A 22,265-nucleotide genomic window follows, 5' to 3' on the forward strand; every position below is an offset into this window, starting at 1 on the left:
GGTTAAGGAGAGTAAGGACTCTCCACTTTTAAATCTGAGGATTTAAAAAAAGAAAAAAAAGAAGCAGTAGGCATGCTCCTGTATGGAAAGTGTTTAGTAGTGCTGATCCTGTTTTGGGGCAGGAGACAACCCAAGCAATGCCCCAAAGTTCCTCCCAGCCCTGTTCAGAGGACCAGAACTTTCACTTAGGTTTTTAACTTTCCACTTCAACACAGCGAAACAGGTGTGGAGATGTTTGCCAGACAGGTCCCATGTCCCAGCCCTCATCACACAGGATTTGAGAGGGTGTCCTGGGAAGCCATGGCCCCTCTGCCCACTGCTCCCAATTCCTCTCCAGCAGTGCCATGGGAGCATGGCACTGCATGCAGCCACTTCCAGGGAAGGAAGTTCTATATGTGGTTGAGAACTTCCTGTAGGGATGAATTCCCATGGATTCCCATGGCCCCAAGCCAGTTTCCAAGCACTGACCATGAGCACAGCTCCTGTGCACCCCACTGGGACCCAGGAGCTATTCACAGCTCTTCTTTCTTACTCCAACACTGACACAGCTGTATCTGGATGGCAAAAGCCCCTGAGGACAGTGAGAACTTCAGGTTATTTGGTTCTCCTCCTGCCTGCCCTCACTGCTGCCCTGCTTGGGGACAGTCCAAACCCTCTGCTGTGCTACACCTGTTTCAGGCTGTGCTGCCCATCCTGAGCTTCTCTGTAGGATGCCCGTCATGGCATTTCACCTCCAGGTCCCCTTATTGCTGGACATGTGGCAGGAGCAAACACACCTGCAGGAGAAAGGATGAGTAAATGCCTCTTGATGGGCCCTGGAGGGGTACGAACTAGGGATATCCAAGGCTTATTTATACAGAACACAAGGAGAACTTGCAAAGGTCAGTTTAATAGTTCTTTCAAAACCAGGCCAGGGCTGTGAACTAGAAGTGAACCAAATCCAAGTCCCAGTTAGTTTTAGATGGCACCTTTCCTCAAAACTGAGAATTTTACGCACCCTTTTACTGGCTGCTGGTCACTTACACACTGTGCAAAGCAACTGAATCTTTTGTTCAGTTTAAGTTTGGAGACTTCAGTATATGAAATCTCCTGGGATTATGTGTCTCTCTAATCTGGTTTCAAGGTTGCGTCCATAAACATTACCACTTCTATATCTAGAATGCTTGTAGACTACACCAGCCCCTAACTCATGTAACCAGAGCGATGTATAGTGCAAATGCCTTCCTTTTTCTCATATCCCAGGCTGGTAGATCAAATCAGACTGCACCCAACTCTCATCTGTCCTTTACACGTTGATCAAAGCACAGAACGCTGTTTTGAAAAGGAAATGCCATTGAGGGTAATATGCTGTGTGCTGTCTGAGAAAAGGATCTGCTGATAAGGATCCTGGTGTGATTCAAACTGAAGGATGAAATTACAAAGAGCCTGTTGTCACCTCTACCTCCAGTTCAAAGCACGGACACCAGAGAGGAAAATTGTTCTTGTCACTGACCATCTTCTTCTGGCTTGGATCTGCCAAAAAAAACCCCATTCCGTATCAATAACTGATACCATGTGAGTCATTTCCCACAGCAGTATAAGAGAAACTATTTCAAAATACTGCTTTGATACGCGTTGATACATTTCACAACCAGGAAAGTCAGGGAGCTCTAAAGAGAGGGAGAAAGGGTGGAGGATGGCATGCAGCACAGGGAACTGCATGAGGTAGCACAAAATAATATAGATACACAGAATGGACTGAGTTGGAAGGGGTCTTAAAGATCATCACATTCCAATCCCCCTGCCATGGGCAGGGACGCCTCTCACTAGACCAGGTTGCTCCAAGCCCTGTCCAACCTGGCCTTGACACTTCCAGGGATGGGGCATCCACAAGTTCTCTGGGCAACTTTTGCCAGTGCCTCACCACCTTCACAGAGAAGATTTTTTTCGGTATATCACAAGTCCTGATGCATCACCAGCTGTCAATATCTTCCTGCTGCTCACCCCAAACTGAAATATCCATCCTCGTTTCATCCCTGTCTCCCAGATGGCTCTGAGTCCTGTGTTGCTGACATCCAGTTCTCAGTTCTGCCCTGATGTTGCAGGAAGTTCCCCGTGTCTGGGCACAGTACTGGGACTTTCCTGTGGTGTGTAGCTGCACCTCTCAGTGACGTCTGAACATGTGGCTCTCTGGTTTCCTCGTGTGCCTGGGCCCAGGCTCAGAGAGGTTGTTTGCTGTCTGACCTCACGCCCTCACTTGCTGCTTGTGCTATCTTCTCTGAACTACAGTTCCTCACACTCTTTCTGAATGGAGTGTTTAATTTAAGGGCAATAGGTTTTTTCCTTTCCCTGTTTTTCACTCAGCTCTGCCCATGTAATCCCACAGTGTATCACTGTCACTGACAGCAAACTCCTCCGTTACGTAAGGGCACGCACAAACCTGCCCTTCCCTGCCTGCCCTGCTTTCTTTTCTGTAATTCTGCTTTCTAGGTCTCCTCACCCCTTTGCAACCCGTGGATTTGGTCTAGTTCTGCTGCTCCAGGTGTAACTGCTGGAGCCTCAATAGAAGTCAATTAGTCTGTCTGCCAAATCCTTGCCATTATTGCACAGTCCTCATTAATGCACTTCATAGACTTGTCCCATCCGTGAATATTTTACACACATGAGCAATGGGAGATTGATTTCCCTGTGAATCACAGAATGCTGTACTCCACTGCTGGCTGTACAAGGAATGTGTGGGACAGCAACAGCCCCTGCTAAAGGGTAGGCAATGATATTCCTAAATACCTGACCCCAGAAAATGCCTCCTGGTGAGATGCACTAACAGGGTATTCATAGAACCACAGAATCTTAGAATGGTTTGGGTTAAAAGGGACACTAAAGATCATCTCTTCCACCCCCCTGCCATGGACAGGGTCACCTTCCACTAGACCAGTTGCTCTGAAACCTGTCCAAGTTGGTCTTGAACACTTCCATTCATGCCACTGGCAAATTAAGCCAGGGCAGAGTTGTAGAAACCAGGAAGGCTTCTCCAAGCTAACCTTTTTGCAAGCAAATGCATTGTGCATCTTCCCTGGCAAGTGGGTTCAGGCACCATATCCCGGCAAGGTGCAGGGAGGGCAGACACCCAGACATCCAGTGTCAAAAGTACACCAGCGGAGGTTTACGTCGGACATTAGGATGAATTTCTTCACAGAACGGGTGATTAGACATTGGAATGGGCTACCCAGGGCGGTGTTTGAGTCACCGTCCCTGGAGCTGTTTAAGGAAAGACCAGACACGCCACTTGGTAGTGTTGGGTCACAGGTTGGATTCAAGGATGATTGTGGAGGTCTTTTCCAACCTCATTGATTCTGTGAGCCCCTCCTCGAGCCTTTAACGGGGCGCGGCCTCACCAGGTCCCAGTGTGCGCGACTCGGGCAGGCTGCGGCAGGAGTTGGGTCCAGCACCACCGCACCGCCATGACAACGACCGCCCCTCAACCTCGCTGAGGGGGAGAGCCTCGCCGCCACGATTGACAGCCGTCTCGCCCAATCAAAGCAGCGTCCGCCGCACCTTCCCCGCCCCTCGCCGGTCCCTCGGCTTCATTCGCAGCCGGTAACGCCAGCCGGGAGCGCAGGTAGTCGCTTCCGGGCGTTGCTAGGCAGCGGGGAAAAACGGCTTCCGGGTGGCGGGTGCACTTCCGGGTGCGCGGCGGTGTTGCCGGGTCGGGGGCGGTGGTGGCACCACTATGAGCACTATGTTCGCCGACACCCTCCTCATCGTGTTCATCTCCGTCTGCACCGCGCTGCTAGCCGAGGGTGAGCCGGGGAGGGTGCGCCGGGGAGGGCGCGGCTGTGTCCGGAGGGCGGCCGGCAGCTCCTTCGAGCGCTGGCAGGGAGCGGGTGAAGGGGCGGCATTGGGGGCCCTGGGGAGGGGGCGAAGAGCAGGGTAAAGGGGCTGTGAAACGGGGCTCGGTGGCTCGGGGTCACCTGAACCTCCTCACGGGCACCCGAGAGGACAGCAGTGAATCACCCCCGAACAGCTCTGACCTCTGGCGCAAAGCGGTGGGAATGGGGGTTGTTCCCTCCAGAAGGGGGGGAGGCTGTTGGAGGATGAAAGAGGACATAGTGGTTTTCCCCAGTAGATGTTGTGGGAAGGATGTGAAGAAGTCTCCTGACCTTGCAATGATGGTGGCTTAAGCTGCTTGAAAAGGTTGTTTATATTTGAATGGTTGAAATAGGGGCAGTTTTTTAAGGAAGTGTTGGATAGGTGCCTTTTGCGGTAGTCACAGGTCAGAGGTCCCCTTTCTGGCATTGTGTGTATCCCCAAATCCCTTTTATCCATTCTGTCCTCAAATCTTCATCCCACAGCTGCAAAGCACCATCTCTGAGCATCCCAGGGCAGGGAGAATCCCCGGTGGAATCTGGCCTTCTAGGAGCCCTGGTGCATGGCTTTTGGGGTTACAAGGTTTGCACATCCTCTGCCTTTCATAGCATGAGGCTGTGCTGACTTCAGAAGTGTTTACAGGGTTCCTTTCTCTGCAGCTGGTGAGTCCAGGGACTCAGCAGCATGGCCCTGCTGTCAAACCAAAGCCAAAAAACCAAACAAGGGGCCAGAAGCTTTGTGTAGGGGCTGACAGTGAAGTGCTCACAAACCAGTGATTCTGCACTTGTGGCACAACTGGGTTTTGTTATGTTTAAGTGCAAGGATTTAGACTGGAGAATCTCTCGAGGTCTCTTCTAGCCTAAAACCTAATTTGTGTTTCCAAAATGTGATGCTACTTACAGAGAGGTCCTAGTAGGAGAAGAAATTATTCCTCAGGCCTTAGTTAGGTGTGGAAATGTAGAGCACACAGATGTTTATTGCCTTAATCAACCTGTAATTTTAAAGTGAGCAACAGCTTGTTGGGCATGAAGAAACTGAAGCTGGTAATGAACTGGGCACGAACTGAAACTGAAGATGTTTATTGTAGAGTTTATTTTGTACATAGTTTATCAATAAAAGTAAAAACCAAAAAGTTTTTTTAGTTTAAATGTGTAGCTCATTTCATAGTTTATTTTACAGTTCCATTTTACATGGAACTTGGGAAGGGGATTTGAAGGAAAGGGGATGGTACAGCTTGCTGGTGCTCTGTGTTCCCTTGGTTGTGTTATAACGGAGTTTTATAGACATAAAGTTTAATTTATGCATATGGATTTGCTCACTAATATCAGTATTATTGCAGGAGGTTTTTTCTTACCTCGTTACTGGCTGAGTGTTTATTTCAGGTATAACTTGGGTGCTGGTTTATCGGACAGACAAATACAAGAGATTAAAGGCTGAAGTGGAAAAGCAGAGCAAGAAATGTAAGTACTCATCAGAGGCTTGTTTATGTCCTTAATTCTGGTCTTTTACTGGAGGAAGCTCAGCCAAAGACCTTTTGCCTTGTCTAAATGACCCCTCCTGTCAATGGAGGACAGGAGGGAGTAAGAGATTGGTACTGGCATCTTTTTTTCTGAACATGAGTAGCCAGTGTCTGAAATAAATGCCTGAAATATCGTCAAAGGTGCAATTTCCATCTTTCAGGGGTGAAGAGGAGAATTTGAGGCCTGTAGGAAGAGGGAACTGGGGTTGAATAATGAATATCATGAGAGGAAAGCATTTTATGTAAAGATTAAAAATGGTGATTAATGGTGGGGAATGAGTAAAGACAAAGCCATCATAGAAAGGTCTGAGCAATCAGCTGATGTAAAAACAAATTATCCTAATGTAAACTGGAAGCAAATAGAACTGATTAGGAAATAAGTCCCAGGTTCATTCCATAGAGAGGAGGTCCGAGAGGTCTGGGAGGGGGTAAACAAAGGATGAGGGAAGAAGGGAAAAAGGAGCTGAGGATGAGCAGTCAGAAGATCTGCATCAAATATTAAGAGAAATGGTAAACAGGGGGGAGCATGGAGTGTTTAAATGGACCTGTCTGTATCAGAAGCCAAGTTGCAGAGGAGAAATTCTGGCTTTTTAAACTCAACTGTGTACACCCTACCCAAGTTACAGCAGTAAGAGACAGCACACGACAACTGGGGCCAAAATAGACCTGTTTTACCTTAGAAGTGTTTCATTGTGGTGTCAGTGCTTTTTAATGCATGAGAGAACAATATTATCACATTTTGCTCTTACTAGCCCATCTTATTCCAGCCTTCCTCTGGGCAATATAAACTGAGGAGCTGAAGTATAGTCATGTTTGTGTTACAGCTCCGACATTAGGGGCTTTTTTCACCACAGCAGTAGCAGATGGGGATTGCATCTCTGCCTGCCTCAGTTGAATCCCACTTGTCCTAGGTGTAGGATAGAATTAGCCCCAGAAGAGCAAGTTAGAGAAGGAGTTGAAACCCAGCTGCAAACTTAGTGTCCTCTCTTGTTTGTGCTGTTAAATTCTGAGAGCAGTTAGCAGGGCTTAATCTCTAGGCCTAATGATTGCTGTAAGAGTTTAATGCTGTTTGCTTTTATAGCTCTCCGGGTATCTAGGCTATCATTTGTGAAGGGAATGATGTGAGGTTCATGCATCTCAATTAGTTTCTGATCTCCTTGTGTGATTCCTCACCCCCAACAAAAAAAAAGGTAAAGCTGAATAAAGAGTCAGTAAAAATTCAGCTTTGCTTTTTTCCATTCCCCTCTTGTGCTGAGGACAGCTGGCTGACCTGAGGGCTTACAACTTGCTAAGTGGACCACTTGAACCCCACCTTTCAACTGTTATCTAACACATCTGAAACAGGAAAAAACACATTTAAGATCTTCAGGCTCTCCCGTGAGAGTCGTTTGGCAAAAACAAAGGGGCTGAGCAGTGTGCTTGAGCAGTGTGCTTGAGCAGACATTGTTACTCCTTAGTTTCATCTCTTCCTGTCCTCTCCTTCCTAGGCAGAGGCTCAGCATTGTCTGAGGCCGATGTAGGGATTGTTCTGGGTAAATGTGGGGGTAAACTTGCAAGGCTGAAGGCTGTCCCTGGAATTTCTGATGTGTTGACATTAAGGTTCCCACGGACAGGCTTTAGAGACTGCCCAACAGTCCTAAGGAAATTGGGGTTGGGAGTTCCTCGTGGTTGGCATAAGGCTTAATAGCATTGTTTAGAGCTGGGGCCATGGGGTTATGTGGACCAGGGAGGATGGACTGATCAGGTTTCCCCATCTGGATTTGGCATAAGGAAGGTTTTAGAGACAGTGTTCTGTGAGCACTGGGTGCATTGTGTCATCTGACACCTCTCTCCAGTATTCCCAAGGGACACAAGCTCCCTGTTTTCCTCACTGTGCTAGCCTGCCCACAAGAGATATTCATGTTCTTTGGGAAAAGCAATTGTGTCTCACTCCATTGCCATGGGGGGGTGATGTTTAGGTGACTTGTCTGGGCTGGTGTGATTTTCTGAGCAGTTGTGACTGACACACGGGCATTTTGTAAGGCAGCACTACAGATCCTGGTGTGGCTTGGAAGGTTGGCTGTCTTCATTTCCTCTGTGAAATCAGGGCTGGAGGGTTTGTGTTGAGCTATTACTTCATGAGGGAGGGGAGCCCTAGCACTCAGGTGTCTGTGAGCTAACGATGAGCCAAGGCTCTTTGCTGGTAGAGTAGATATGGTACATGCAGTTTGCATAAATGTAAAGAGTTTAAAGTAAAAAAAGGCTGCTATCTGTTGTTAGACCAGGGTCATGCTTCATTATCCTTGCTTCTTGGAGTACTCTTGTTATAGGTCTTGATGAAAAATGTCTCTTGCTTCCTGAAAAAGCCCTTTTTGCTGTCTCAGAACCTCATTTGCAGCTGAGCAGCACATTTACTGTGTTCCCAGTTCCCTGTGCTGGCTCTGTTAGCCTGGTTTGCTGCAGTGGTGGTTGGTTGCAGGTGCTTGGTGCATGTCTGATTTGGGGTTTTAGTACCTTTGAACTTAGGCTCCTACTTTAAAATATTGGAAATACTTCAGTACTAATTAATTGAAGAGTGGAGAGGCTGTGGCTGACTGCTTGGACAGCATTTCCCTTGAGAGTGCCTGCCTGTGAAGAAGGGATGTATGAGAACACAGGCTTTCCTGTATTCTGCTTCCCACTGCAGATAATTGGGAACAGAGCTTGCCACAAAGCTCTTTTCATTCCACTTGCTGAATCAAAAGTACTGTTAATACTAATGACAAATCAGCAAGGGTCAGTTGAGCCAAAATTGTCCCCAGACTGCTCAGTCCACAATGTAATGGGCTCTTGACAGAGTTCAAAATTAACCCTTTAAATATGTTTGTATCTTATCCAGGGTTTTGAATTTTTTTTTTTATTACAGTTTTTAAGTGATTGGTGTAATCAGCCTGGGTAGTTGATAATTTATTGATTCTGAATATGTTCTTAGTCATACTTAGCTGTTTTTTGTGCCCCTGTTCTGCAAAGGAATTAATTACTTAATGTTTGGTGTGTGGAAAAGGAGTGGTGGTATCACTGTGCAGAAATGATGGAATATCTTTTCATTTTGCAGTGGAAAAGAAGAAGGAAACGATAACTGAATCAGCAGGCCGACAGCAGAAAAAGAAGATAGGTAAGAATGATGCCTCAAAAATGGTGGGAAGTTGAGAAACTGATGGAAGTGATTATCTTTTCCTTCCTTTCAAGGCTATTTATTCATTTGCCTTACTCTGCCAAGGCCAGAGATACCCAGCTTCCTGGTGGTTTTGATCAAATGGGCAGATCACTGAGAGGAGCAGCACCTCTTGCTGAGCTCCCTGATTTTTTTCTCCCATTTTAGCCTTGATATCCATGGCTGTTACTAATTCTAGATGTCAAAGCTCTTTGCTGCAGTGCACTGGCAGCTTGCAGTAACTATAGGAACTCTTATTTTGGATCTTTTTTTTCCCCTTCATTTGAACACTTCAGAGTTGAAGGTGTTCATGTTAACTGTAACTGTGCTTAGATTAATTTCAAGTTTGATTAATTAGTTTTTCTCAATTTTAGGCAGTGATTTATTTTTCTATTCTTTTTCATTGTCTGCAAGCTGAATTCTTTCTGGGTTAGGGTAACTCTTTAAGTACTGAACTAAGCAAGAACAATGTAAAGAGATGTCTAAAGGAACATGTGTTTTAGGAAGTTCTGCTATCTGCAGGACTCACAACATGCAGCAAAGCTCAGTTAAATTATTACAGAGATCATGTCAGGAACAGTTCTGAGAGCTCCTGGGAGTTGGTTTCCTCATTCCTCTGTAACACCAGGTAGCTGGATTAGTCATTTGATCTGTACAAAGCTTGGGAATTATAAACACATCTTCAAACAGTTCTTCCTAGGTAGAAAACCTGCTGTCATTAGATTCCTGAAGGGACATGAGCCAAAATGTTTCCTCTTGTGCATTTCAGTTCTTAATCTTGACTAATCCCTGCGTGGGATGAACACTGCTTGATGGATAAGGCAACTTTGAAAGTGATCATATGTAACAACTACAGATAACATTAAATAAAAGAAGTGTGACAATGACTTTTTTGCAGGGCACCATCCAAGCTGTGTTCCTAGCAGACAGTATTTTACTTGTGCTTGGATTAAACCAATAAACAGTAGAATCTGAGGACTTCAGATGCTCCACCAATTTTTATACACTGAAATAATCTTGTTTTGCAGATGAAAAAGCACAAAGGGACAGAGATCAGAACTTAGGAAGTGACCACTGATTTTGTTTGCTGTGATGCTTGCTGGCCAAGCCTAAGATTCTGACACTGATTTTTTTTTTTTTTTTTCCTTTACTAGTGCTGTGTAACTTGAGTATTCATTTGTGCTCAGGCAAAGATGAATTCTTGGTGTTTCTGAAAAATCAGACCCTAAATGTCACACTGGACTTCAAGAAAATGACTCACAGCTGTTAAATGGTTTTGAAATCTCTGATCTCAGTAACTTACTGGATGTCAAATCATTCTGCAAGATGGGCCATTGTTGTCACAGCAAATCTACTTGTGCTGGAGTTCTTCCAAGTTCTACCATTTTAGTTAACAAAAAGTAAATATTGAACTGAGGCTTTATGGATAAGTAACAGCTGTGATACAGACCTACCTCAGTTGCTATCTGTTCGGTGCATAGAGTAAGACAGAAGGTGTGTGGATGATATTACTTGGTTTCATAAGGGTTGAATCATGCATGTGCACAAGGAGGTGGGGGAAGGTTACTTGGGAAAGCTTACTTTGGTGTTTCCTACTTGCAAAACTTTATTTTTAACAGTAAAATGAACCAGTTGTCACACTGTGTCTAAATCATCTTTGACACTGCTGGAACAGGACACCTTTAGCCATTGGTGTAGCCTTCTCTTATTTCAGTTTAAGGAGCTATTTTGTTAGCTTACACCTTGCTACTGCTCTCTCTGTCCATGTGCCTTTGGAAGAAAAAATAGTGACAATCCCAGGAGCCCACATGAGTGCTGGATGGACAGCAAAACAAAACAAAAACCCCAGTCCTGGCAAATCTGTATCCCTGTATCCTCATGGTTTGTGTTCCAATGACCAGAATAAGATGATTTTGGATGCCAGGGAGCTGCTTATTAACTCAGTCCTCTTTCTCTGTGCCTTTACCCAGCTGTAAAGTACCCAGCAAAGTACTTAACAGGTTGTTTATGTATGTGCTGGGCGGGAACAGGCCATTTATATAAAGTTGGTAGATCACCCAGAATATGTTCATTTTGAATCTGTAGAAATAGGTGAGAGATAGGTCAGGTATATTGGGCAATCAGGGCTGTGTTCTTTCCTCTATGTAACCTTTAGCCCACCTAAATAGATGGCTAGTTATGCAACAGAGGGGAAAAAACAAGTATTTGTGCCAAATGTGATTCCTGAAGAGCTGGCCTGTGGTTGCTGAAATATCCCAAGACAAAACTTTCCACCTGGATCAGGAAGCAGGTGTCTGGACGGTTTGTATTTAGGAGCAAATGGAAATAGCAAAGAGAGTTCTAAGAAATTGGGTAGGGATGTTGCTATTGCTTTTAGTAACACTGACTATGAGTCCCTGTGCTTAGCAGGGACTTGGGAGAGCATTGTGGAGCTTCTGAGCTGTGGGCCTCTTGTACTGGAACTTCAGTGGGGATCTCTTGAAACTCCCATGCTGGATAGCCCTTGGCAGTCCTTCTGCATCCTCTCCTCTTCACTCGTGCTGTTATTTGGATATTCCTTCATTATTCACATCCTTACTTCAGCTGGCTGTTGCTTCCCAGCCCTGGCTGCCCCTCTGGATCCTCAGTCTGAGAGGAGCACAAGGAATGATGGGGGTGTGGGACAGGACAGGTGAGAGATAGCGGGTAATACTGAAGGCCAGAGCAGCCCTCCAATGAGGGACACGGAAAAGGCCTGCTTGAAAATCTGAGTATCTTTGAAGTCTGTGGTGATTTAAGGACAGACTAAATTTCCAATGAAAGTATTTTCTGCAAAGCACAGTAATACACTCATTACTGAATTTCATGTAGGAAATCTCTTTCCTCTTTGGAGAATCTCCTAGATGTGAGAAGGGCGCAAAATTCATTGCTAAGACCAGCAGGATGTTGGTGTTGCTGAGATGCAGCTCCCAGCTCTGTGCATGGTTTTCGCTTTTGAGACCTCCAAAAGGAAATCCTTACTTAATCAATGTATTTATGATGGTGTGCAGCAAATTGATTACTGCTCCGTTTGGGAACTGTGGTAGAGGGGCACTGTCTCTATTTCCTGGCAGCAGTGCTCATGCTCCTGTGTAAGTTGGTTGATTTAGCTAATCTGACATTGGGTGCATTTCTTTCAAAAGTGCTGAATGTGTGATTCCAGCTGCCCCCTCTCTTTGTGCCTGACTTACTGCATGTTGCTGTGGTGGAGAAGCAGTTGGCTACGTACAGTTTTTCACTTTCTACTGTCTGGCAAAGAGAGCTGGAGTTGATTTTGGAAGTGTTGTTTGTTTGGAGAGCCAAAGAGGTTAAGTTTTCCTGGAAATGAGAACACTTTGGTTTCTAGGTTGACATAACTGATTATAACAGTTGTTTTTGTCTTTCCAGAGAGACAAGAAGAGAAACTGAAGAATAACAACAGGGACTTGTCAATGGTATGAAAATTTAAAGCCAGTTCCCAGCTGCTGAAGATTTCAGTCAGTTTTCCAACAGAAGGACTTTGCTTACTTGGCAGACATAGCTGCTTTTCCTCTGGAAAGGTCCTTCTGGATTTTCTCTAATAACTACAGATTTTAGTATGAGCCACAGAGTTCTCCAGCAGTTACTGCCTCATCTCATGCCAAACCTTAGCTATTTTCATCTTTATAAGTCTCCATTATGTTTTTCACAGAATTAATTTTTGTGGCTTCCTATAACTCTGGTCATTGTAATGATTCCCTGCTGGGGATCCCCTGGGAATCCCCCTGATGGGTTTATAGGTTTAAGGAAAAAATAAAACCAGCCTGTGCAAGGTAACGGGACAATTCTTGAGCACGTTTTGGTTTTGGATTCCTGAAGCAGCACTTTACATCAGTGGGCCACACTGTGGCTGCCTTTGTACCCAGCTGTTGACTTCTCTTTGGGACTTCTCCAGTCACTTTTACAACCCCTCTGTCTCCTGGGTCATCCTTTTTCCCTCTTGGTTTCATGATCTGTACAAAGACTGTTTTTAAGGGTGTGAGGTCATAATACCTCAGTGTGGGCCTGTTGTTTTGATTATCTCTGACCTTTCTGCTTGCAGGTTAGGATGAAATCCATGTTTGCAATTGGCTTCTGCTTCACTGCCTTGATGGGAATGTTTAACTCCATGTAAGTATCGACTTCCTGGATTTTTTTCTTACATATTTATGGTGAATATATTTTCCATCTTCCCTTCATCACTTGAAGTGTTAAGAGTGACATTGTCCAGCCAAGAACCATAAATAAATAAATGGATCCATGTTTCATATGAAGATGTGGTGGTTTGGTCATCCCATGCACATTCTGCTCAAGAGGGAACACTGGGTACTGAACACAACCAAATGGAACAAATTGCATTCAGTCTAGATACAGCTTTAATATCCTTTCTGCATAGGAACATCCTGATTAGGGCAAGTTTGGTACATCTCAGGCAAACATCTTCAGTCTTCAGCTGCTTTGGCTTTGCTGTAATGGTATGACCAAAGAATGCTCTTGCAGACAAAATTGGGTCAGCTCTCTTGCCCTTAGAAATAAGCTGTAATTGCAGAGTTTGTTGTTGCCTTACTTGAGGTAATCACAGTCCAGATATAAACAGGTCCAGGCATGGGCTCCAAGCTTCATTTGCTTTAAAAGTGACCTGGGATAGGTGTAGTTTAAAAAACCAAACAGATAAAAAACCCCAAACTGGTTTGCACAGTTACAGACAGCTTTGTTTCAGATATGCAAATCTGAAAGGCTGTGCTTGGTTTTTAAAACTTGATTCACTTGAAATATGAACTGTTGGCAGTTAAATCTGAAGATGATATGAATATTATTAGCATAACCTTTAGGAGGCTGCTTGATATCTGGGCAATATACTTGCCCTGCAAACAGAAATTTACATTCTTGGGCACCAAAGCCTTTGGCCTCTGTGCTGGCAGTCCCCAGGATACTGTCAATTGTTATTTCACTGGAGATCTGTGGGTGGATAAATTGCAAACATGGGGTAACATAGTAACAGAAGTGCCACTGTGTGGATCATTTATTTATTCAGCTTAGACTTCAGCACTGAGCATTCTGAGCAGAGCAACCCAGCACTGGAGGACTTTAAAATTTTGGTACAGTCTTGAGTCACTGACGTCTCAGTTCACTGCAGTCCTGAGCAGCGCTGGAGGTGCATTGTGAGCAGCAAGGTGTCTGAGGGGGCATTTGTAGTGCTGCCCTTGAGGCCTCCAAGTGCTTACCTTGCTCTTTGGATACAATACAAGCACCAGCACCTGCCCCTAAAGCAAACTGAAAAACAAACTAAAAATGTTTTACCCCACTGTGCCCACTTTCCTAGAGGGGGAAGAGGCAGTTGTTCTGAGTATTCTGTGACTAACAAGTGTTACAGAACTGTAAGTTTGTTAAGAACTTTAGGAAGGAGTTGATTTGGATTAAATTCTATATGGCTCCTCCTTCCTTAGATATTAACTTTAAAAAAAAGAAGAAACCAATAAACTTCTATTAAGTTTATTTGTCTTGTTCTTTTTTTGAGGATTCCTGCCCACAGAGACCATGCTATTGAACAGAGAATGGATGTGAACCTTTGGGCTTATCTTTCATTTAACTGCCTCTTTTCTTTAGAGGGAATCTGAGCAGCAGGAGTATCCAGAGAGCTCTCTGATTGAGCTTTCTTGCCAATAGCTGAGGCTATGGAATTAAAATCTAAAGATTTGGCTGTGTGGCCTTCAGGGCTAGATAATTAAAAATTTGTTCTTGGTCTCAGTCCAAAGTAGGCAATGAATCTGCATCAAATGGCAGCTTTGGTGGGTGGTACCTGCCCTGTCTGAAGCTGGCAGAATGGCTGGTGCTGGTTCTCCTGTACTGTCCAGTCTCTTGACATAGTGTGAAGAGCAGCTGCTTGTTGCTCACTTAAGGATTCAGGAGGTTCCTAGGCTCCCTCTGGGAAGCTACTCCTGTTTGGGGTATCTATGGAGGCACTGTGGGTGTGGTAGGAAAACGAGGAAAAGGGTGGCTGACATCTGCAATGGCTGTAGCCACATTTGCTGCTTTTCCTTCACTTGAATGAGTTCATGGCTTCTGGGAAAAAAGGAGTAGGAATTGTGTGGAAGCAGCATGATGTGCCACGCTTTGGATAGGTATTTTGCAGATGCTGCTACTCTGGCTGAGCATCTCACTATTGCCAAGTGCCACCTTAGCCAAAATGGAAATCACTGGGATGATCTGCTGTCATTCCTGGAGTGTTGGTAGTAACGGGGCAGCAGGTTGGACCGTGCTGGAAGGATATGGACGTGTCAGCAAGGCTGGTTTAAACCCAAGGAGCAGAGTGCTGTGCCCAAGACAAACAGCTGAGTGACTTGTGGCTTAAAAGATTCATTATGACAGTGAGATCTGCAGCAGCAGTGGCCTCCAAGCCACTATGGATTTCTCCCAGGCGAGGACTTGCCTTCTATGTGTCTCAATTTTCTCTGGCTGCATTGCCAGGAACTTCTTAATGCAATCACTTCTCTGCCTTACACTAAGAGTTGTACATTCCAGTACCTCTTCATAACTGTGAAAACCTGCTGGAATTAAAAGCAGGTACCTCAGGGTGCTACTGCTGAAGTACTTGTCATTCTCACAGCAGGAATAACGCAGAATTTTAAGCCACTGGGGGATGTTCCAGGGAGATAAACATCCGTTTCAAGCTCTTTTGCCAAACTGCCTGTGAGATGTAAACAAAGCTGGCGTGTGTTTGAGCCGTGGCTGTGTGAATGCATCTCCACAGGAAAGAAGGCTCATTTAGGATCTCTTGAAACAAGAAACACCTGTTTGAAAATTAGCACACGCAGAGAAAATAGCATCCAAATATGCACATGCTGATGAGGCATCACACACATCTACATCAAAAGATTGGGTCGACTGTCTGGCTTGGGGGAGAAATCTTTGCAAACTGGCCAAAATTCACACTCTGCCCAATGCCCTGGAATGTGGACCTGGAGGGATTCCAGGAGCAGGACATGCTGCTAGGAATATGCAGTATCATCCTGCCTCTGCACTGCCTTCGTTTCCAGAGCTAATGCAGAGAAACTGGGAATATTAAGTGTTCTGCTGCTGGCTCTCTTGTGCATCCTGAGGAGCACAGCTGCTCCAGGGAAGGAAAAGGTGTCTGATTCACGCTCTGCTTAAAAACTGCTGTTTTGCTTGAGCAAAGGGTCTGTCTGGTTGCAGTAACTGCAATACAGCAGGGTGACAGTCGTTCATCTTTTATTGAAGTGCTGTCTGTGGTCTGGGAGGTGATCTGCTAAATCTGACTTTGAAATAAAATGCACCAGAAAATTGCAAAACACCAAGATTTCATGAACCAGCAGCTTATCCAGTTGATCACTTAAATCACTAGGAAACACTTTGATTATGGGAAGACTGTTCCTGAGGGAATCCTACCCTGTGGATGGTTGAGTGTGGAGGGCTTGGAGAGAGAGATGTCTTTATCCTCCCTGGTGTAGTCTATGGAGAGGGGCTGGAGAAGGCAGCAAGGTTTTTTAGCCTTCCATGTGGTCTTACCTGCTCTGGTGGCCTGTTGAAGATGCTCACTTGTTCTTTCTGTATCCAAAAGCTCTTTTGCTGTCTCCAGTGGTGATCCAGTGCTCTCTTTTTCAGATTTGATGGCCGAGTGGTGGCAAAGCTTCCGTTTATCCCCCTCTCGTACATCCAAGGTCTCTCCCACCGCAACCTCCTGGGTGAGGATTACACTGACTGCTCCTTCATCTTCCTCTACATTCTCTGCACTATGTCAATCAGACAGGTGAGTACACTTTCCCTGGAGCAGGAAAAGCACACCCCCATCCAGGAAGAGGAGTATTGCATGTATAATCTTGGATCTGTTTGTGGTTTCTTTGTCTTCATTTCTGTGCCTCATATTCAAAGCAATTCTGGGTGGGATCTTTAAAACAGTCGCTGTCCTGGACAGGCTTGGAAGACTTGGCTCTGGAGACATGCACCAGGGCTCTAGGACAGAGTTGGCAGAAATGGATTCCTGACTTGTGTGATAACTTTGTGGATTGCCATACTAAGAGATTGTCTCCATCAGAAGCTGATCTAAATCCTACTTCTTAGTAATTACAACTTTTACAGCAATATGTGCATCTTTACAAACAGCAGCATCTTAAGGCGAAACTTCCTAGGTGGCTTGCAGCTCTATAAAAGTTTCATCAGTCCATAAAGTTGCTAGAAAAGTGAGGAAAGAGTTAAAGCTCCTCTTTTGGGTTTGTCCTTCCTGTTTTTGCTGGATGCCTGATTTTTTTTCAGTCTTAAGAACTGTACCTTTGGTGTCAAGTCTCTCCCAGCATTAGGGACGTGACACAGAGAGGGGGTCTGGTATGGTAAGCTGAGAGTGTGCTCCACAGAGCTCTCCAGCAAAGCTCCATAGTCCCGTCTTTTGGAAGAGGGTGAGGATATCAGTGAGGATAAGGGATCCGTTCAGGAAGGTTCACTGGCAGCTCAAGTAGCAAGAATGTCTGGTGAGGACAAGAGGGCCTTCACAGTGGAACAAGAAGTCTGTTTTGTTTTCCAGTTCCCCCTTGGGGGCTGGGGATAAGTTAATAGACTCTGGATGAATGCTGGTGCAACTAGCTGCAAATTACCTTCTCTTCTGTATTTGTATTTCCCTTTTCTTTGATTCACTTCCTGACTTCTTGCTGCTTTTCTCCTTGACCCACTTGTTGCTTTTCCTCAGGGGTGCCAAGGAATCTTAGACTAGGGGACTTAGAAAGATTAAAAGCAGATCACCAAAGGAAAGTGGTGTAAAAGTAATGCCAGAAGCTGGGGTGAGCTTGACAGAGCAGCTCCATAGCACAGAATTCCTTTAGTCACAAACTGCATGCTGGTGAGTGGAATTTTCCATAGCCCTTTGTATTGGGTACTTGTGCTGAAATGAATCCCAATCTGGTCCTATGCAAAAGCAGATAATGAACTGTAGAATTATTTATGCTGAAAGGATCACCTGGAGGTTCATCTGGGCACTCCTTGCTCCAAGGAGGCCAAGCTTCACCAAAGGACAGGCAGGGGCTTCCTTGCTCTGTTTGCTGCAAGACAAACTTTCACTTCGCAGTAACTAGAGCAGTGTTTGCTGCTTTGAAAGCACTGAGATATATTTAGCTCTTAGGATCACCTTCCAGAATTCCTGGGATGCTTTGGTCTGATGCTGTTCCTTCAGGCAATCTTGGCTGGTGCTGCTCTGTGTTATCTGTTACATGGAAAGTCCTTTCTTTTAAGTGTTGCAGATCATGATAGCAAATTAATTAGCAGTGGTAGCAAGATTTTTCTGCACCCATTGGGTTGATTGGGGGACTCTGTTGCTGAAAAATCCCTCAATTTTTTGTCCAAAAATATAATTCCTGTGGTTAGTTCAGGCATTTCCTGATGTTTTATATGGTGAAATAGCTGGGCAGCATGAACTGAGGGGCAGAAATGCCAAGCTCTTTGCAGTGGGTTGGGCTTTCCATTAAAATTCTGGGAAAAAATTGCCCTTGTGCTTGAGAGTTCCTGCTGATGTCCCTGTGGAAGAGGGGAGTGAGTTTATTGCTTTGGAGAAGGGTGTGAGACTGCAGTCTTCATAGTGCTGCCTTATCTACATGATCATGGTTAACAATTCCTGCACTTCTCCTGCTGTCAGGCAGCTCAGCTTCTTCCTCCTTACTACCTGGAGGGAAGGGCAGGGATATGTTAGTTTGCACAAGAGGTCAGAACTGAAGCTGTGATTGCTGCTGGCATCCTGCTCTTGGCTTTATTCCTATTTGAAAGAACCTAGGTGATAACAGCATTGGGAAGAGGACTTCGAAGCTGTGACAGGCCAGGGGGAGAGGGCAAGAAAGTAATTAAGGGCTTAAAATGGTGCCAAAGACTTGCACCTTAGTGCTTTCAATGACCTTGGAGGTGAAGGCTTTGTGATCCTTTGTATTTCACTGTGTGCAGAAGGGGAAATCTTGCCAGGTTGGCTTCAAAACAGGTGCTGGCCCAAGGGAGGACAACTGGTGTGGGAGTTGGTGTCTGGCTTCATGCTGCTGACAGAAGAAGAGAAGTGGAGGTGTTTCAAAAATCAGGGAACAGGTTGTGAACAAAGCAAGGAGACCATAGTCCCTCAGTCTTTCCTTAAATCCTGGAGCTGCCTGGGAAACCATCAAAGACAAGGAAGAGAGATGTTCCTGTGGAGCTCAGAGGTAGAGCAGGAACTCCTGTGTGTATGAAAAACCAGCGACCTGGTGGGAAATGCAGGGGAGTCTGTGGGGGTGGGAGACTGCCTGGGCAGTGATTAAACTGACATTAGTGGGACAGGCAGGAGCAGCATCAGGGACTCTCTTCATGTGGGGATGATAAACTCTTCAAACACTGGGAAGCTTTGCTGCCTGTGACCTGGCCATCATCTCCGAAAATAGTCACCTCGCAGTGAGTAACTTCCTTTGCACTGTTCCCAGCTCTCCCTGGCACGTAAATCCTGTCCCCTAGTTCCTCCTGCCTTCCTGTTTGGAGAGAGGAGGGTTGCTGGGAGAGGCCTTCCAAGGGTCCTTGAGCTGTTGGGTTTCAGCTGGGAAAGTCTGCTGCTGGTCTGGGTGGGAGGTGCAGTGTCAGGGTTACATCCTCTGTCCCTGCTCCTGGTTCTGAGCTCCCAGCCTTCACCTGTGCTGTTTGGGAAGAGGGATATGCTGCTGTTCCTCGGGCTTTTGCTGCTCTTCACTTCCTTTTCACATGCATCTGAACTGTAGATTAGGCTGCTTCTCACTGAAATGTGTTCCCAGTGGGAGGGGGAGCCAGCAATTATCCCTACTGCCAGGATTGCATTTTCCTACAGAGCCTGGTCTTAGAGCAGGGAGCCACTTGCTGCCTTGTCTGAGGTCCCTTGTGGATTTGAAGACAAAAGTAGGAGCAGCTCCTGTCCTTCTTGCTCTCATTTGAGGAAAGATCAGGAGAATTCAAATGAGGGATTTCGATCCTTAAATCTTACTCTTCCCTCCCTGCTCCTGAGGGTGATGGTCGTGCTTGTGTTGGAAGTAGACTCCGCAGATTTCCTTGTCCAACATGGCCCACAGCAGGTGGGATAAAGTTTCTGCTGGACCTTGACCCATCCCTGGTGTTTCCAGCTGTGTAGACTTCAGGATTGCTGTCCAGCAAAACTTCCTTTGGAGGTAGTGTGTGATGCTTTCTGCCTTCCAGAGCAGGGAGGGAGACTGCATGGAAGGGTAATGCTGGACAATGTCGGTAGTCTGGAATTCAGACAGACAGACAGTCATCTCTCTTCCTCTTCAAGCAGTTGGAAGAAACTTTAGCACCCCAGTTCTCCTCTCTCTTCGTGCATAAAGGAGCAGGGAGGAGGCAGTGCACACTTTCTCGGTTCCATGGATCCCTGCTAGGATATCTGCTCCGCGGATGAGCCGGTAGGAAGCTGACAGGACACCAGTCCTGTCCTGGCTCTGCAGCACCCTCTGGTGTTGCTGGGTCTGTCCCTTGACTGCTCGTTTCCTCTTTCCTGTCCGTGTCTTGGTCAAAGAACCACTAAGAGGAACCACAGGATGGAGTTAATGCTCTCATACATATTCAGTTGCTGAACATCAACCAGTGGCTGGCTTTTGTATGCCATGGACTAAACCTGATGCAATTCCTCTTCATGTGTTCCTTATTTGTGGGCTGAAACCTTCCTTTTCATAATCTCCAGCTGGAATCAATCCTGATTTGATTTTATTTTATTTTAGCTACTGTGGAATTGAAAAATGATCTGGTTTTGTGGAGGGTTTTTTGTTGTTGTTGTTTTGGGGGGTTTTTTTGTGGTTTTTTTTGTTTGTTTGTTTGTTTTAGTTTATGCTCCTTCCATGATAAAGAAGTGCAAGAGCTCTGTGACCTTGCAGTCTGACCTATCCTGACAGTTTTTTTGGAGAGAATCCTCAGGTTTGAAGAGAATCCTCCTTCCTCCTTTTGTTGTCTCGATAGCCAGCAATCAGGTGGTGACACAAGGAGGACACAGTTGTTTTCTTCTTTCCCCTGCATCAGATGTCCATGTTTGCCAGCATTGCAGGAGCAGCATCTTGAGCTGGAGTTCCTTACAGTGAAAGATGAAGCTGAAAGAACTGATGGCTCTTTGTAGTTGCACTGTTGTGAAATTTAAAGGAAATTCACAAAAATCAAAAAAACCATTCAAATTTAAATATTCTACTGTGAGTTTTTGGCTTATGCCTGGCTCTGCCAATTAAATCTTCCCCTGTTTGTTGTTTTCCACTGAAACACCCTGCTTGGGAGGTCATTCCAATAGTCAGGTTTTGGGGTTTGCTCCATATGTCCTGTTATGCTGCATGTCTCCAGCGCCCCATTGTTCTGTGTGCAGCACTGGCATTCATGTTAATTCTGGGACTAAGCTCCTGACTTGCACTTGGCACTCACTGTGGTTGCCCTGCTGCTGCCCCAAATTCTGGCTGCATTAGGAGAGAGCCTTCCTTGCCAGCCTGCAGAGCCTCCAGCTCCCATGGCCACCACCAACAGCGCTTTTTGGAATTTGGGAAAACCAAGTGCTGTGGGGTCTGCCCTTGGGCAGGTGTTGGGAACCTGCACTGCAGTTAAATTGCAATGATACTGTATGTTAATCGTGTGTGTAAAGACAGCTGACTGTGGGGTGTGTAGTTGGAAATGGGAAAGAATCTTCATCCAAAATATGCATTTGCTGTTCAGAGGCTTTTGTTGCGGTGGGGAGGAATGGCCCAGCTCTCTCTTGTGGGTGGCTGTCTGGCTCCATGCTGAGCTGTTTTGAACATATAGGGAGAGAGGTTCATTATACAGTAGCCAGATGGATAGGACTATGTGAGTGACAACCTGACTCTGTTGAAACAAGTGGGGAGGTTTTACTTGTGCTACTGGAGAGAATCCAGAGACCACAAAGATGATTTGGGGTCTGGAACATCTCTAATGAGAAGAGACTAAAGAAGCTGGGCCTGTTTAGTCCAAAGAAAAGACTGAGAGGGGATCTCATTATATAAATATCTCAACGGTTGGTTTTAAGAGGATAGTGCCAGACTCTTCAGTGGTGCCCAGCAACAGGATGAGGAGCAATGGCCATGAACTAAACAACAAGAAGTTCCACCTCAACATGAGGAAGAACTTCTTTACAATGAGGGTGGCAGAGCACTGGAACAGCTGCTCAGGGAGAGTGTGGAGTCTCCCTCTCTGGAGACATTCAAAACCTGCCTGGACACGTTCCTGTCACCTGCTCCAGGTGACCCTGCCTTGGCTGGGGAGGTTGGACTGGATGGTGTGCAGAAGTTCCTTCCAACCCCAGCTATTCTGTGAGCAGAGTTGGTATTCCTCTTTGTTTCCTTCACCATGGTGTGATGATATCCTGCTCTTTGTTGTTCTTGCAGAACATCCAGAAGATGCTTGGCCTTGCTCCTTCCCGGGCTGCAACCAAGCAGGCAGGAGGCTTTCTTGGCCCCCCACCCCAGGCAGGGAAGTTCTCCTGAAGCACAGCCCTCACAGAAAGCCTGACCAGTGCAACAAGACTGCCTTGGGGAGGTAACAAGTCGGAATTCTGCACCAGGCATCACCTGTCCAAAACCAGGCTCTGCAGTATTGAAATCATCATCCATTTGGAGTATTCCACCAGCAGTTGTTCGTTCATCCAACCTTCTCTCGGAAGATAACGCGACCTTTGTTTCTGAGAAATAAACAGCATAAGCATGTTCATTTATGTTAACAATGTCTCTTAATTGGATG

At 45.7% G+C, this 22,265-nt stretch overlaps 1 protein-coding gene across 1 annotated transcript; it reads left to right on the forward strand.

Annotated features, from left to right (window-relative positions):
• Positions 1–3,630: 3,630 nt before the first annotated feature.
• Positions 3,631–22,235, forward strand: TMCO1 (transmembrane and coiled-coil domains 1). The gene is made up of 7 exons (XM_048312584.1): positions 3,631–3,779; positions 5,229–5,306; positions 8,439–8,498; positions 11,943–11,989; positions 12,616–12,683; positions 16,176–16,320; positions 21,914–22,235. The coding sequence occupies exons 1-7, from the start codon at positions 3,710–3,712 to the stop codon at positions 22,010–22,012; spliced, it is 567 nt and encodes a 188-aa protein (XP_048168541.1). The 5' UTR covers positions 3,631–3,709; the 3' UTR covers positions 22,013–22,235.
• The last annotated feature ends 30 nt before the right edge of the window (positions 22,236–22,265 follow it).

Source organism: Corvus hawaiiensis, chromosome 9, assembly GCF_020740725.1.
Source record: "Corvus hawaiiensis isolate bCorHaw1 chromosome 9, bCorHaw1.pri.cur, whole genome shotgun sequence".
Taxonomy (NCBI): Eukaryota; Metazoa; Chordata; class Aves; order Passeriformes; family Corvidae; genus Corvus; species Corvus hawaiiensis.